The 12,112-nt window shown below is 36.0% G+C and overlaps 1 protein-coding gene across 1 annotated transcript; it reads right to left on the bottom strand.

Annotated features, from left to right (window-relative positions):
- Positions 1-8,881: 8,881 nt before the first annotated feature.
- On the bottom strand, positions 8,882-9,466 carry LOC140161800 (uncharacterized). The gene has a single exon (XM_072185098.1). The coding sequence runs from the start codon at positions 9,464-9,466 to the stop codon at positions 8,882-8,884; it is 585 nt and encodes a 194-aa protein (XP_072041199.1).
- Between the last annotated feature and the right edge of the window lie 2,646 nt (positions 9,467-12,112).

The following is a 12,112-nucleotide window of genomic DNA, read 5'->3' as shown; positions in this document are numbered from 1 at the left end:
ACTCGGATGAGTCACGAAAATTTCTGAGTGAGTTTTCATTTTGCTTGTGTGAATTAGTTTAAAAGTTTCAAATAATTATATGATCAACTTTTCAGAAATAGGCGAAAAAGCGGGCGCAATGAGGGGCCTCTTTTTATTGGGACACCCTGTATATTGAGTTTAGAGCTTCAAATGTTGCTATTTTTGTGTTAACATGGTTTAATGAATGGATAAAATGGTAGTTTTAGATCTGTTTCAGATGGTACCTCCAAACGAATCAATGTTATTATCTTAGATCAAAACAATTTTGATGCTTTTAGCAAGATTTTGAACATTTTTTTTTGATATACAAATAGTTAAACAGCAAATGTACGTAATAAATAATTGTTGAATCCGTATTTTCCGGGGTAACCATGGTAATATTTAAAGTTTCTGACAATTAATTTCCATTCGTAGGGACACATCATTACATAATGTCATGTATTATGTTGCATTCGTCGTAAGTAACATTTCAGTATCTGTAGGTAACAATTAGACTATTGGTGGATATCAGAATCAAATCTTCATTTTATAAAGCTCTTTGAATGTATTCTTTTCTTTATGTGCGTTTATTGATACTAGAGTATTTGTAGTTTGTAGGTTACCGAAAGCTACCTACGAATACGTACTAATTTTGTTAATATCTCAAAAACAGTTAAATGCATGCTATTGAAACTTGTTAGTATTAAAGAGTGTATTACCCTGCACTCATTGCTTGAATATTATTTACTATTTTCTCCGTTTGTGGAAATGACACATCTGTTTAACACGTATTCAGAGGTAATGCGTATTTTTTACCAAACCTACCTTTGTGTCATTTAGAATATGGCAGCTAAACACAATAATAAAGATGTTGTTTTAATGCAATGCATTTTGGTATTGGACATATCAAAGCTTTTATCAATTGCGCAATAATTAGTGACTGATATCTAGTGCTATGAAAAATTGTATTCGTAAGTTATGTAAAATAATACCACTCAAAAAATTATCACACACAAATTGTAAATTTGTTTAAGTCGGGTTATATAGAGGGTATAAAGCGTATAAATCTTTTGCAGGACCTTTATATAACCCGACATTTAAATGTTTTTAAACAAACTAAGTCTTATCAACATTTTACAGAGATTGTAATTTTATTAAATTGTAGTCAAAGTGTGAATTTTATGCAACTTTGCACAGACTTCATTCGTTTTTGCTTTATGATTAACATACTTTAATCGTTAATCAATGATTTTCTCATCCGGAGGATCGTAAAAATCATCAAAATTCATATTTTGGCACATTTGTTATAGTGTCACAGATGTTATAATAATTTTATAGGCTGCTAATGGTGAACCAAAAAACCGTGTATTTTAAGTCAAAATAAGACATTTTACATGAATCTGTAATTTCACCACTTAAGGGCTGGGTCACCCACTTTTGCTCAATATTTTTCATGGGTTACAGTGTAAAATGTGCGTGAAGGTCGTATTCACAGGTACCTCAATTTGGTGCGACATGTATCTCATTTGATAGCGCCAGTCAAACACCGTTTAAACCAATCAATAATCCTATTGCTGTAGAGGATAACACGCTTCTACCTATTTCTATAGATTCCTTAAATAGCTCTAGACTTTGTCTAAATCCTGTTCAAGTGGTGGGTTACAAAGCATTTTGTCTAGGTATGTATAACCAACAATTAACAATGAGAGGACATTCCTGAACCTCGTTGACTTGGGGATGATTTGAAATAACCGCCAATTCTGACTGTCTGATATTTATTACCAGCAATGTGGAAAAAGAGACACATGTAGAACCGAAAACAGGTACTATTTTGTTGACGAAACAAAGTTCAACAAACCATAACTTCGCTTCTGGATATCGTTTGAAGTCAAATGATATGCCGTTTTAAAGCTTATGATATAAATTTTCTAAACACGAAATAACTCAAAATTGACCAGGCCGACATTACGGCTGATTCGTGGTGTACTGTCACATTTGTTTATACTTTCACTGAGATCCCTGAATGGGACTTTAACTAGGCCTTAGTGAACCAGGTGTATACTTTCATCAAGCTGTGGCTAATAAAAATAATGGCATGTAAATTTAATTGATTTACAGTTTTAAAGAAAACACACCCATGTAAAGAAATTGTAGGCAGCTGTGTGCATTTTGTGCAACTTTGCTTTTGCTTTTTGCTTTTTGTTTTGTCCGTTTTTGCATTCTGATTAACATTTTTTAATCGTTAACTTCGCATTAATGAACCAGGTGTGTACTTGCATCAATTTCTAGGTTTCGAAAAAAAATGACTACAAGAATCGGGTCATAAGTATGCACTTTAATTTTAGTTATAGCAGAAAAAAATTCACATCACAAAATATAGTGAGAATGTTGGTCAAACGACGCATAGTTGGTTACCATGTTTATTATTTGAAATAATCTTAATCGTGTAACCAATCGTGGAAAATATTCTTATAAACAACAACAAGTTGTCCTTACGACGATATTACGCGACTGAGCAATTGGTAAAATTGTACACATTGGTAAATGATAAAAAGTAATAGCTTTAATTTTATAATATCAATTGTGGTGTACCCCAAGGGTCAATTCTTGGATCTCTATTATTGTATATGAACGAAGGATGTTCTAATTTATTCTCAAATGCAATGGGGATAAATTTTTCGATACCGAAGGAAACGGAATATAAACATTAACAAGATAAAAGTACAGTATGGCAGGTAAGGTTTTAGACAGATTGATAAATACGGTATGAGCCTCCCCACCATGCACTTGTAGATGGATTGTTAAACGACTTCTACTTCTATGCATATTCTCATCAACTGGATGAGGACGACCTTGAGATGACGGCCATCCCCCCCCCCCAATGTCAAAAAGAAATCTATACGCCACTGGTTGAGATCAAAAATGTACCACCAAATTGAGTGAATTAACAAAAAAAATCCGAAACTGGAGGTGGAATACACCCCTCCCCCCCCCCCCTCCTTCTTGCACAAAGCACAACCTGCTTGTTGGCAAAAGTAACCAACAAGTCAACGTGCAGTGCCTTTTTACCCCTAAAATAGCCCTTGGTTGTGCATATGGCGTATCATACAGTAAAAATGGCGGACTACTCAAATACATTCAACAAAAGCAGGATTGCAATCTCAAATGCACTACCATCAAATAGGTTGATGACAACATTTGATTGAATGAACTGTACTGCGCTACTGATTACGGTGAAGGACACCGGTCTAAATCCTTTGTTTGAATGTGTACACGCTATGCAATATCGATCAGCCAAGGTAGAAGGTAAATTGCGTCAAGTGGCCATGAGTTGATGTAATATCAATAATTATTTGCATAACTTTGGCTCGACTGGGTGGTTTCCGACCAATATTTATGATATTGCATGGTATATAAAGGACCAATGCCCGAATGAAATGAACAATACCCGAATAATGTCCAAATTTGGCTCAAATAATTATGCGTTATGGTTCATACTATTGAGTGAGTTTGATATTTTTTATGAATGGACTGTAGTATTAATGGTAGCACACATCCTTCTGTACATGTCAGCGCTGAATGCATGGTACCATGTATTGTCAATGGCATTATCGGGCCTTGGTTTACTACGAAACAGTGACATTCTTGGTTGAAATTACATCAGGTACCTGTGTCGGTTTTTTAATTTTTTTTAAATTTCTTTGCATGTAATACGAAAAGAACATAATTATTCAAGTCAATATTAATTGTGATATTTTGGCCTAAATACATTTGTTTAGCTTTCGAAAGGAGTGGATACATGCAGTTAGACTATACCGATGAGTGTCCGATTTTTACGTAGTCAATTCATCACACGTGTGAATGGGGGAAACTTTTTCTAATGGTCAAAACAGCATGTGTTGGGGTCCGTGTCCGCCTCATGGCTCTGACCCCTCGATATGCATTATAAAGACGAGACACATCGACATTGACTGGCTAATAATTACTTGGTACAGCAGAGATACTAAAATCAATACCCGGGATCGATACACATGAATGTGCTATGCACGATTTGATTTTCAGACGACAAATCTTTGGATACCGGGATAGAAAATGATGAATATCTCCCGTAATTTATTTATTCTAAAGAAACCAGATTTTGTTCATTGCACTTGAATATCATGTGTTGAACGGATATGATACGGATATGCGTGGCTGTGGATTCAATCTACCATGGCGATTTCTGCCATGAAGATATCGGGGCGATGACATTGTGCGAGAGAGACAGAGACAGGCGCCGCAACCAATTTTTTTTCGATCAGGGGATCGACCATCGATGCTGCTTTGATGCTTGTTATTATATTAAGCAAATACAGCAAATAAGTAATCAGAAATAATGGTAAAAGTGTGTGTGATATACATTACAATACAAAAAAAAGGTAACAACTATTCACAATAGCCAATTAATTGATTTCATCAATAATAAGGATTGATCAATCATATGATGATTGATCGATAGATCGAACACGTGTGGATCCCTTTGCCTAGATATCATAAGAAGCGAGAACGAAGTAAAACTAATACATGTTGTGAGGTGTTTCCGTTTTGACGCTTCTCAGTACAAAAAATAATAAAATAAATTCAAGATAATTCCATGGAAAAGGAAAGTGATGGAAAACCTGTGAGATCCTGTTAATATTTAGGTAACTGCGGAAGTGAGTGCGAGTGGAGAGAGTTTCAGTGCACACAGAGCATAGGAAAGCGAAAGAGCCAAAACAGATTTAAATTTTGAAGTAACCTAAACCAAGATACGTGAGTAAACATCACTTTGTTTCGAACGTTAACACACGTCTTAATACGATACGACTTAAAACCCCGCTATGAGATAGAGGGAATGGATGTGGGAAGAGAAAAAGAGGGAGAGAGCGATGATTAAGTGTGGTAGTCAGAACGATCTTGCACAGAAGTTAAATAGTGGCGGATTCATCGGAAAAATATTAGTTAACGCACATCAAGTCAGCGTTCCATAGATGTTGATACAGAGATTTGTCCTTCTTCTGTGCTCGCGAAAAGAAAGAGAAACCCGACTCACATGAAGCTGTTTCCGAGTCCATGAGTACGCCTTTACTGTTACCTGTTGCCTTCCCGTTATGGTACGTCTGAACGACTGCGGAACGCGCACAATAAACCAAACAGGCATTCCAACTGTCTTTAAACCCCATCAGATATTGCATCAGCCCCTAGTTTCCAAGTAAGACAAGGTCGATAAATTGAAACAGCCAGGACACAGTTGTTTGATGTATATAGAACTGGCTTCATTATTAAGAAAATGCAAACTATAGATGGCGCTATTTATCATAAATCATATTTCTTCATTTGCAAGGGGTAGGTAATCAATACTGCCATTTAAACAGGTGGAATAGGTGAAACAAGCAACAAAGAAATTTTATAAGCATATTTCATCACAAAATAAAAGGAATTATTTTTATTAAAAGCCTGAAAGAGTAATTTCCAGTATCTAAATAGCGCCACATATCTTGTCATAAATAGATACATTTTATATCCAAAAAGCTTTAAAAATGCTGTGAAAGTGAATAATGTTGTAAATAAGGGGAAATTAAAGTTGAAAATGACTCAAAAGCATCTGTATACATTAGTATGATACAGCTTTAAGCTGTTTAAGCCTAAAATTGGGTTGTACATGAAGTTTTGTTTGAAAAACTAATAAATGATCACATCAAACAGCTGTGAGGAACAGCCTACAAAGTTGAATGTTAAGATTGTCACGGCACATACATCGGCGAGTCAAGCAGGAAGCTTGTAAAGAGACTTGCGGAGCACAAGACCAAATCCGGTGACTTCAAATCGGCCGAATAAGAACGTGTAAAGCAAGTAAGAACGCGCACCAAATAGACTGGGACAACATAACAGTACTTGTTGAGAAAGAAACAAAATACCTTCCCATGAGGATCCTGGAAGCTATTAAGATATAAAAAAAAAAGAATACCGAGACAATGGAACTAGATCCTGCGTGGGACAACCTCATCAAACCCAACAGGACCAGGGCAGGTATTTTCCGACTTAGATGACGTCATCTAGAGTGATGCCATCTTCGTTGAATAAGTTATGCCATCTGATCAGGTCTCTATGGTCGGTTTCAAGAAAAGCATCAGAGCAAACACTTCCGCTGGCGACGAGAAAGTTGCTCAAAAGCGCTCCCAGTAGGCGAAATATACAAGCAGTGCTGAAGTTTTATTGTGATCTGGTCCATGGGGGCCAAAGGCGGCAAATTTTAAGCTGAGATAAAGGTGAAAATATGGAGTAAAATACAATAAAATACATAAGAAAAATAATAGACATCAACAAACTTCAGAACTTTAGAACCAAGTATGCTAGACCTTTGGTGTTTTCAGTGAACATGGCGAATAATAGCATATTGCATGTATAATGTAATAATTACAGTAACTCAATGTTCAAAAAAAATTATTTTCAGTGGTATATTGTTTTACCCATGGAGGCTATCATATTCTTACCACTTCATAAGTCTCATACCTGAGAAGTTTGAGGTAGTTAAGATTGCAATTCAGGAATGTATCAGTGACATTTTATGTTGGATGGACAGCAATAAGCTAATGCTAAACACGGATAAGACCGAGGTTATGATTGTGGGCACCACTTCTCGTGTTAAGCAGGTTGCTAGTAATTCCATCACAATTTTGAATTATGATATCATAATACAGGAGTCTGTTAAGTACCTTGGGGTGAGATTGGACCAAACGTTATCCATGTGCAGTCACATTAGTGAAGTTTGCCGTTCATCATTTTCAAGACGTATTGGGTGTATTCGGCCTTATCTGTCTGATAGAGCTACATCATGTCTTGTCAATTCAATTATAACATCTCGTCTTGACTTCTGTAACTCGTCCTTGACTGGTATCACCACCGACCAACTTAACAGACTTCAAAGAATACAAAATTGCGCTGCCCGTTTAATCACGAAGAAAAGGAAGTATGAGCATATCACCCCCGTCATATATGTAATTCACTGGCTGCCTTTAGAATTCCGGATTCAGTATAAGTTAGCTGTTCTTGCTTTTCGGTACTTTGAAGATACATTACCAACTTATCTGTCTGCTACACTCTGCACGTATAAACCAGCTCGATCACTTCGATCTTCTACTGAAAGATTATCGCTGGTGAGCGCTCCTTTCATTTCGCTTCCAAACAGCCTCCGTAACATACATTCGCTTACTCAATTCAAAAATCAGCTTAAAACGCATCTTTTTCTTCGTGTTTTTCCGGATTCACATATGTAACTTGTTTGTCTTTATTGTTTGTGCGCCATGAGTTCTTTTGAAGATTGTGCGCCTACTAAGAACCCTCCATTATTATTATTTATTATAATGACAGGGCGTGCGACTCCAAGCTCCTTGATTCGACTTTATTTCGTCTCCAAGGAACTGCATCAATAAAAATTGAAGATTGTGGAGACAGAAGATTGTATGAAATAATATTCAAGTGGTTAATAAAGTTGTAAATTCCCAATAGTGACCTTGAACTGTTGCAAAATGTATTGAATTTCTCATTAAAATTGATCAAAACACGAGTTGCTACGAGAAACTTAATCCTCACAATCGGGACCCTTAGGTATTGATGTTTACAGAAGAGGTTGTAACATTGAATGCAATTACTGTTTCAATAGATTTAGGTTTCAACTCGAGGCCAGGAGCTTCTCAGTCATAGGCCATGGAGGTGTTAATCAATGAATTTGATATTGTTCAGAATATCAGATATTAAAGATTGCGATTTCCAAACATAGGTATCGGACGCACGTCGATCTATTCAAAACCACTCTGCTGTATTCAAGCGAGGTCCCGTATGTAGCCAGATTTTGCACGTGCAAAATTAACGTACATATATCGTTGAAAATGCACAGAATTTGTCCATTTCCAAATTATGTTAAAGAGAGTAAATGATAATGAACATAAAAAGGAAAGTAAAACTATTATCATGATCCTGTAGGAAATCATTATAGTAAAACTACACCAATTTGTAAAAAAATGACTTAATTCAAACGCGAGGTTCATACGTAGAGATTTTCCATTGAAATGTGTCCGTATACAAATTGCGATTTCACATTTTTGACTTACAACGTCGTAGGGATATTGATCAAATTTACTGTATAAACGCACGTGCACATTCAAATATGCTGATTTTTTACAGCATTTCGAGGTTTATGCAAGTATCACTTTGAAAATAAAGTCATGAAATATGGCCCTGAAAGTGAAAGTATTGGTGAAAGTGAAAGTAGTGCTCCTTAATCTACAGAAATATTAAATTAGGTTTTTGTAATAATAATATTCGGGAAACACTGAATAACAATCAATTTTAAGAGGTATGTTAAGAATTAATTAAAGATTTCTTCTTTGCAAGTCCAATTGAAACACTTACTACGTTTCAAGAGCTAAGGTCTGCTCTTTTCATCAGCCAGATGATGCACTGATCTGCTTGGGTTGCCAGTTGACTTCTTGTTGGTATTGATTGAAGTAGCACTGTCATCACCAGAAATCAATACATCATAAAGGTGGCTTAATTTGAATGTGCCATCAACTCTGTTCATAGATTGGGTGCCCTGCCTCCGGATCCAAATGGATTCCTTGACCCATCTTGTATACTTGTCATTTTCAGTTGTAAGAATTGCGCTATCCTCCCAGCCTATAACATGGTTATTTTGAGCTACGTGCTCAGCTAATGCGGAAGTGAGAAATTCTGATTCCGATGCTTTCCTGTTTGACCTGGTAAATCTGTTTTTGGAAGTTTTTTCCACCGATTTGACATGTTCCTGTTTTCTGGTACCAAACGCTCTGCCCGTTTCTCCAACATACCTAGCTTAACTACCTTGTCATGGAATTTCATACACACAATCTGTGATTTTATCCTTTTCTTTTTGTCCTTGGGATGTACCAGAATATTGCGCAGAGTGGTCATGGGCTTCATTGCTGTGGCAATATTGTTTTTGAAAAATCCGCTGTGCTTTTTCTGACAGACCTTGTACGTAGGGAATAACAACCAGTCCTTTATTTCTGTTGGTATAATCTTTCTTTTTTGCTGGTTTATCTTGTTGCTGCTTTTGTTTTATGGCGCTTTCCACTTTCTCAAAAGCCCACTGAGGGTAACCACATTTCTGGAGGGCTGTTTGGATGGTTTGTTTGTCAGCCTCTTTGTCACTTTCTTCTGTTACTACCTTATTCATTCTGTCTAGTAAAGTTCTTATCACACATAGCTTGTGCTGTAGCGGATGATGAGATTGGAAGTTCAGATACTGGTTGGTGTGTGTCTTTTTTCGGTAAACTAGAAGTTTAATAGAGCCGTCTGGTTTTTTCACAATAAGTGTGTCAAGAAATGGAATTTGATTATCTTGCTCTGTCTCATGAGTGAATTTGATACTATTAGTTGGGTCTACATGGTTGAGGTGCTGCGTAAGCATGTCTACCGATCCTTTCTGAATTACTTCCAAAATGTCATCAACATAACGTTTGGTTTGCAGTCAAGGGGAGCAGTATGGATGGCCTGTAGTTCTAACCACTCCATAAATAAGTTTGACACGATCGGTGAAACCGGGCTTCCCATAGCCGAACCAAATTTTTGTCTGTACATGGTGCCTCTGAAGACAAAGTACGTTGTGGTGAGAACAAATTTCAATAACTCTATGATGTCGTCAACTGTCAAAAAGAGTTCTATCTTTTAAAGCTTTGTCTTCTTCTAGCTTACACTTGATGATATTTAGCGCCTCGTCTATTGGAGTATTTGTGAATAATGACACTACATCATGTGAGTTGAACATGTCATTACACTACATCATGTGAGTTGAACATGTCATTATCGTTACCCAATCTATGAACAGAGTTGATGGCACATTCAAATTAAGCCATCTTTATGATGTATTGATTTCTGGTGATGACAGTGCTACTTCAATCAATACCAACAAGAAGTCAACTGGCAACCCAAGCAGATCAGTGCATCATCTGGCTGATGAAAAGAGCAGACCTTAGCTCTTGAAACGTCCCATACAGTAAGTGTTTCAATTGGACTTACAAAGAAGAAATCTTTAATTAATGGAATACTACAGTCCTGATGAACTTAATCAAGTATGTTAAGAATGTTCTAAAATCAAACGAAGCAAACGAAGCCAAAATCGTTGATTGATAATATACAACCAATAAATGTTTAAACGTATGTATAAACGTACGTTGAAACGCACGGTCCACGTGCTGCGTATGGAATATCGCAATCTCTATATTATTATTTACTTCTTTGTAAAATGTCCCGTTAATATTTGTTTTCACATGTGCAAAAGAGTATTTTTGTGATGTTTAGGGATATTGATCAAATTTATTGTATATAATTGATAACATTATAATATTGATTTTTTAAAGTAATGTGGGATAAACTGCGCCCAGTCTCGCTCACGGATCAATTTGCGAAAACAACTGAAACATTCATAAATGACTGGCTCATGCAAGCCAATTCTTGACAGTAACAAGTTTGGCAACAGGAAATGTTGCTCTACAACACATTATCTAGCAATGTTACTTGATAAACTTCACAAACACGCTAATAAGCCCAAGAATTTAAGCCGAATTGTGATCACTAACTTCAGTAAGGCTTAGGATAGCGTGAACGTTGTCATCTCAAAAATGCTTCAAATGGGTGCGAGATGAGATGCAGTGGCGTAGATTTCTTTTTGACATTGGAGAATAAAATAGCCAAATATGAGGTTAATTTGGTCAGAAACCCACATTCAGGCGTCAGTATTAGGGGGATGATTGTATGGACCCCCCCCCCCCTTACCTCAATGTCTGAGATACAAAAGTGTCACATCTGACCGAAAGTAGTTCAACGGAGGTGTCCCACAGGGTATACTTGTGGGGCCTGCATCATTTCTATGTATGATAAATGATGCAGTTAATGCAAAGGACTCACTCGTTATGGCGCTGAAATATTGTGATGACCTCACAATTCACAATTAGCCAAAGAAAGTGTCTTACAGGAGGAACTACACTTGTTCAGACATCAACAACATATGCAACAAAATGTATGTCAACGACTGTTTGCTTTTCACGACAACAAGAGAGTCCATCTCCTCTTACAAATTCTTCGGAATTCAAATCAGTTCAGATCTTTAATTGGACACATACATAAAGAAATGTAACGAATCGAGCATTTAGTAGATTATATATGCTCATTACGCTTAAGAGCTCTTAAGGGATGGGGTATGAACGTTTGGACTATATTTATTGTGGGACATTAGAGCACATCAGACATATCGAATTGCATTCTGAATACGAAGAATGTCCTTCTGATATCAAATAATTTTGATTTTTTAAATTCGCAATGTAATACACATTTTATGGCAAATCATTAAAAATTGATATTTTTGATATTTAACTCTTTCCACGCGGGTGTCGACTGCAGACGACAAGTTTCCAATTTTTTTTGTAAAACTCAAAAATTTCAGAATTGTAAATTTTCATGACCATATTTGGAATCAGCATGAAAAATGCATTAAAATGAGTACAAACAAGCCTAGTATTGGTTCAGTAGTTCTTAAGATAGCTCTTGATATTTCGACAAAATATCTCAAAACTTGGGACTTTTTATGTTGAAGCTTACGGCTAGCACGCAGAGCATTAACAGTACTCGAACATGTCGAAGTAAACTTTATAAATCTGATGATTTATACTTAAAGTGTATAGGTGGGATGAAAAGCCGACGATCAATTGGACATTTTGACCTTTCGTATTGAAGATATGGATTTTTTTTTCCCAAAACACCAACAAAAAATTATGTCTTTTTGGGAAAAAAATCCATATCTTTAATATGAAAGGTCAAAATTTTTAATTGATCGTCGGCTTTTCCTCCCAGCTAAAAATATATCATTAGATTTATAAAATTTACTTCGAGGACTGTTATATATCAAAAATGTGAAAAATATCAAATTTTATAATTTGTCATAAAATTTGTATTATATTGTGAATTTCAAAAAATGAAAATTATTTGATATCAGAAAGACATTCTTCGTATTCAAAATGCAATTCGATATGTTTGATGTGCTCTCATGTCCCACAAAAAA

The sequence above is a fragment of the Amphiura filiformis genome, chromosome 10 (assembly GCF_039555335.1).
Source record: "Amphiura filiformis chromosome 10, Afil_fr2py, whole genome shotgun sequence".
Taxonomy (NCBI): Eukaryota; Metazoa; Echinodermata; class Ophiuroidea; order Amphilepidida; family Amphiuridae; genus Amphiura; species Amphiura filiformis.
This window is presented reverse-complemented; position numbering and strand designations above follow the sequence as displayed.

Coding starts and splice junctions, on each gene's coding strand:
- LOC140161800 (XM_072185098.1), bottom strand. CDS start 9,466: ATGCTTACGCAGCACCTCAACCATGTAGACCCAACTAATAGTATCAAA.